At 56.5% G+C, this 4,717-nt stretch overlaps 1 protein-coding gene across 1 annotated transcript in view; it reads right to left on the bottom strand.

The window, feature by feature from the left end:
- Positions 1 to 2,295: 2,295 nt before the first annotated feature.
- Positions 2,296 to 4,717, bottom strand: part of TBKBP1 (TBK1 binding protein 1) — a 15,856-nt gene continuing 13,434 nt past the window's right edge. Inside the window, exon 10 of the mRNA XM_024744358.1 lies at positions 2,296 to 3,733. Within this exon, the coding sequence (XP_024600126.1) occupies positions 3,605 to 3,733 (129 nt within the window). The 3' untranslated portion in view covers positions 2,296 to 3,604. The remainder of the gene's footprint in view (positions 3,734 to 4,717) is intronic.

The following is a 4,717-nucleotide window of genomic DNA, read 5'->3' as shown; positions in this document are numbered from 1 at the left end:
AACCCCATCCTCCCTGATCTTCTTCATTAGTCCTAATCAGCGGGGTGTGGTGTTTCTCATTAACACGGCTGACTCACCCACACACCCTCCCGTTTGCTAGCTGTCAGCTTCCCACCCCTCCACTCCCACCCAGCGCGTGCGCGCACGCACGCACACACACACCACCACCACCACCACCACCACTACAGTTTCTGAAAGGAGCTCTTGCTCTCCTCAGTTGATCGCCTGGCACAGCCTCTACGGGGACCCAGGAGAGGGGCAGGGGTCGCCACGGCCTGGTAGCTCTGGCTGTGAAATCAGAGATGAGGCAGGGAGGCCTGAGGGGCAGCTGGTGGTTGAAGGAGAGACAGAGGGCAGTGGGGCCGGAGCTGGGATGTTGGGTGTTGGCCTTTCACCGGGCACTCGGGGATGAGCTCATGGACAGCTTGGTGGCTGTGAATCCCCCCCACACTGCCAGCCGTCCAGCTCTGGGTCTGTGCTGCTGACAGCGAATGGGTTCTTGGGTGTCTCCTCCAGCCTTAGCAGGATCTCCCCCCCACTTTGCTCCTGCACAAGTTCTCCCGCCCTCCTCACCCTTCCAGGAGCTTAGAGATCCAGACCCCTCTGCCCCACGCTCCCTCAGGCCCTGGTGTTCCTGAATCACTCCCACAGAGTCCTTCCATCTGATCACAGCCCTGGTTGGGAAGAGGAGGATGAGTGTTGGCTGGGCTCCCCAGCCCCTCCTCCAGCCCCCCCACCCCTGATGTCTTCTCTTCTGGGCAGGCATTAAGTTAAAGGCTGTGGTTCTGGAGGACCTGGGCTGAGGAAACACTAGCTTTTTCTCCCTTCCTCCCCTTCCCTCCCAGCTCCACCCAGCTTCCCACCTTACACCTGAGCCCTTTCCCGGGTCCCCAGGAATCAAGGAGACAAGCCGCCAGAATCTGCACCCTATGTTGGCATGCTCCCCTCACCCTGGTGACAGGGGAAATGTCCAGGTTGCAGGATTCCTGGGTGCCCTCCCCCCTCAAACACGCTCAAGAACCAGATGTGGTTACTCAGGTCACGCCCCCTCCTGTAGCTCACTCCCAGGTCATCCTTTGCACTTTTTATCTATGGCTAGGATTTCTCTTGGCTTTGTATCTCTTTACCATCCCTAATTTACTAATGCCCTTCTAGCAAATGCTTCCAGAGAGCCAAACAAACCCAGACCCAGAAACCTGGGTGCTACCTTCCTCCACGGGAGTTCACTGAGGTGGGAAAAAACCAGGGGAACCCATGTGCCAGAGGTCCCGGAAGCTTCTTTCCCAGAGCTTGTGAGAAACCATGTCCCATAGGGTTGTCTGTTCTCACCTTCCCTGGCACTCAGGACTCAGCTGCAGATGGAATCCAGGTTGGATAAACTTTTAGAGGCCAGCTATAGCTGCCAACTGCAACAGAAGAGCAGGGGAGACTGGGACATCTCCCCATGGGCGTCTGCACCTTGGCACTAAATGGAAAGGGATGTTAGCCGTGGGTCTGGAGCTGAACCTTGGGCCTTCAATGAGCAACTGCCCCTGCCTTTTGTTTTTAAGTGAATCCTTGGCCAAAAGGGTCACGTGGAAATGAAAGGCAACCAGTGTTGATGAATAAGTAACTCAGGGGCTTCCCTGGTGGCACAGTGGTTGAGAGTCTCCCAAAAAAAAAAAAAAAAAAAAAAAAAGTAACTCAGGACCTTTATGCAGGCAAGAGGGCACAGCCCCAGCTGAGGCAGAAGTCATGGGTTCACGACCTGGCTCTGACCTCCCAGGCTATGGGACTTTTCAAGGCAGCTGCTGAGCCTGGAGCCCAGCCCCTCCCTGCTCTCTGACCCTTAAGGACATAGATCCAAATGTTCCCTCCTCTTTGAGGCCCCAGTCTGGTTCACGGCACAAGAAATCATTTGATGAAAAAATCGTGCTACTGATAAATGAATCCCCAGGCTACAGAACCTCTACCTGCCAGACCTGCTGGGAGGGAAAATTCATGAGTCCCTGACATCTGCTCAGGGCTGGTCACAAAGACACCCTCTGCTGCTCCCTACCTGTTCCAAATAAAGTCCACGTCACAGGTCACCTGTAGCCACTCACATGCCTGCATCTCCAGAATCACCTTGGAACATGGGTGCTCCGTGCATCCCCTACTTGCCCAATGCCCACCCTCCCATGGTTGTGGTTACCTGAGACAGTTTCCAAGACCTTCCGCTACAAGGGTTTCCTCCCCACCACAGCCACAGAGGGCACAGACCAAGCGCAAATGGAACAGGTAAGTTTTATTTGGACTTTCAACTTGTTCAGAGAGCTCAGGGGCCCCACTCCCCTCTCCAGTCCCCCTTCCCCATTCCCCCTCCCTAGGGGGACACTCAAGGTACAAGGCCATGTGTCTCTGGAGTCCTCAGCCCCTTCCCTGCCCCACACACCCCCTCACTCCCCTGCACTGAGGAGGGGGGGAGGGGTGTGAGGAGGTGGGGGACCTGGAAGAGTTGGATCAGAAAGGTACATGCACTGACAGTGGCATACACCGCCCGCACCGGGCTGGGACCCGGGAGGGGCTTGCAGTGGAGGGGGGCGGACTCATCGTGGGGCGGCAGGCTCTTGCCATAGCAAGCTCCACACCTCAGCCCTGGGGACCCCCTGGCCTCCTGCTTACCCGTCCTTCTGAGGGTTTGACTCTGAGGTAGATTTCACAGAGGGAATGTGGGGCTCTGGGGTGTGGGAAGGGGGTTAGCTCTTTTGAAGTTGATCTCCACAGCACCCTGGGCCCATCCTCAGGTTCTGGATTGGGAGGCGGGGCTGATGTCACCCACCCAGCTAACAGAGGCTGAGTCACACCCGGGCTCCAGGGCACCTGTGGTGTTGGGGCTTGAGTGGGGTCAGGGCGGAGGGAAGCATCTGCCTTAACAATCTGTGCCTTGGTGCTGGGGGCTCCAGGAGGAGGGCATAGGCCTGGGAGGCTGGCACAGATAGTTCCCTAGCCTGACGGTCATGGTGCCTCAGGGCAGCCTCTTTAGACTGGATGCTCCCAGTCCTCCAGGGTCCTCCCTCTCCTCTCCAGCGTGGGCAGAGGGGGAGAACAGGGTTGGCCTGCAGGGAACGGCGAGTCCTGACCTGGCCATGGGATGGAGGAACTGGCGTCAGTGTGCAGGGAAGGCTCTGAGACCCCACAGGGAGGCATTCCCTGGACAGAGCACAGCCTGAGAAAGACGGACATCTGGGGAGGTGCCAGGGGAGCTCCTGGAGTCTTCTGATACCCTCCCTTCCCCCAGGCCCAAGCACTAGACACCTTCTTGGATCCAACCATTTGAAAACAGAAAGGCAGAGGGAGAGGCTGGGTGGGATATGCCCCTTCCCACCCCAGCCCTGATCCCCACCTCCCCAGCAGAAGCCAGGGAGCTGGGGAGAGCCTCAGCTGACCTCCTGGGAAAAGCCAGGGCTGAGTGGTGCCTGGACCAGGGAAGATGGCACACACGTTGACTCGATAGCTAGTGGAGGTATCTGGGGGTCGCAAGGGGCAGGGGCCCCCTACGAGATTCATGCAGCATTCAAAGTGAGTGAGAGTTTGGGGGTGATGGGAGAAGGTGAAGAAACAGCCAGTGGGTGGGGGAGGCACCCTAGATCTTGCTGTTCTCCAGGTGAGAGTCAATGTGTTTGATGAGGGCATCATCGGGGTACCCGACAGGGAAACCCAGTTGGCAGAGGGGGCAGCTGCGGATATCAGAGCCCACTGTCTCCATCAGCAGCTGTGGGGAGAGAAGGGAGTCATTTATGGTCCACAATCCTCCCTCATGGTCCCCACATCCCAACCTGCCCTTCCCTGGAACCTGAGGCAGGGATGGCTGCAGCATGCAGAAGGCATCTGGGCACCCCTTCTCCTGTACCACCCCCTTCCTCCCCCTCCCTGACCACCTTCTACCAGTTCAGCATCCACTGCCCCGACCCCGGGCATAATGTCCCCAGGAGGTGTGAATGGGGAGGTGGGCATGCTCAGCCTCCCAAGGCATCTGCGGTAATGAGGGAAGCCAAGACCCAGATATGCCCTCAGACTGACTAAGACACAGCTCTCAGATAACTCAAAGCAATGGATAATCCTAAACAATGTACAACCCAAAAATAATTTTCTGTCTGGCTTTGGAATATATTTTGGTCCTTTCAGGTGGCAAGAGTTGGCTCTGACATCCAGGAAACTCATTATTTCAGTGAAACGATACAGCCGTGAGACAGGGCTTTCTTCTAGGACAGACAGAAAGGGGCAGGGGCTCTGAGGCCTGATGGACAGAACTGGATGAGCAGGCCTGTCCCTGTCCGGAACCAAGACCCATGGCATCAGCATAGCCTCCATCACCAAGTAATAGCAGATGTTTACTAGTGAGCCAGGCACTGTGCAACAGTGCTTTGGGCTCACTGCCTCCCTCTTAAGAACTCTCTAATGGAATTAGATAATAAATCATTGACCTCATTTTTGCAGATGAGAAAACTGAAGGCCAAGAAGATAAGTAACTTGCCGGAAGTCCCAAAGCTACTAAGTGGTGGAATCCAGAATCAAAGCCAGGACTGTCACTCTAAAGACCCGGGCCTTTAACCGTGAAACTGAACAAGTTTTAATGGTGTGGGCCCCAATTCATGCCAACAAAAGGCCACTGGAGAGAGAGGGGTTGCTGCGCCCTGGGAAGGGGGCGGTAACAAAGGAAGGGAGCCCCGCCCATCAATCAGGCGTGAAGAGGGCG

The sequence above is a fragment of the Neophocaena asiaeorientalis genome, unplaced genomic scaffold, assembly GCF_003031525.2.
Source record: "Neophocaena asiaeorientalis asiaeorientalis breed wild unplaced genomic scaffold, Neophocaena_asiaeorientalis_V1.1 scaffold1, whole genome shotgun sequence".
Lineage (NCBI taxonomy): Eukaryota > Metazoa > Chordata > Mammalia > Artiodactyla > Phocoenidae > Neophocaena > Neophocaena asiaeorientalis.
Note: the sequence above shows the minus strand (reverse complement) of the source record. Positions and strands in the feature narration are given on the sequence as shown.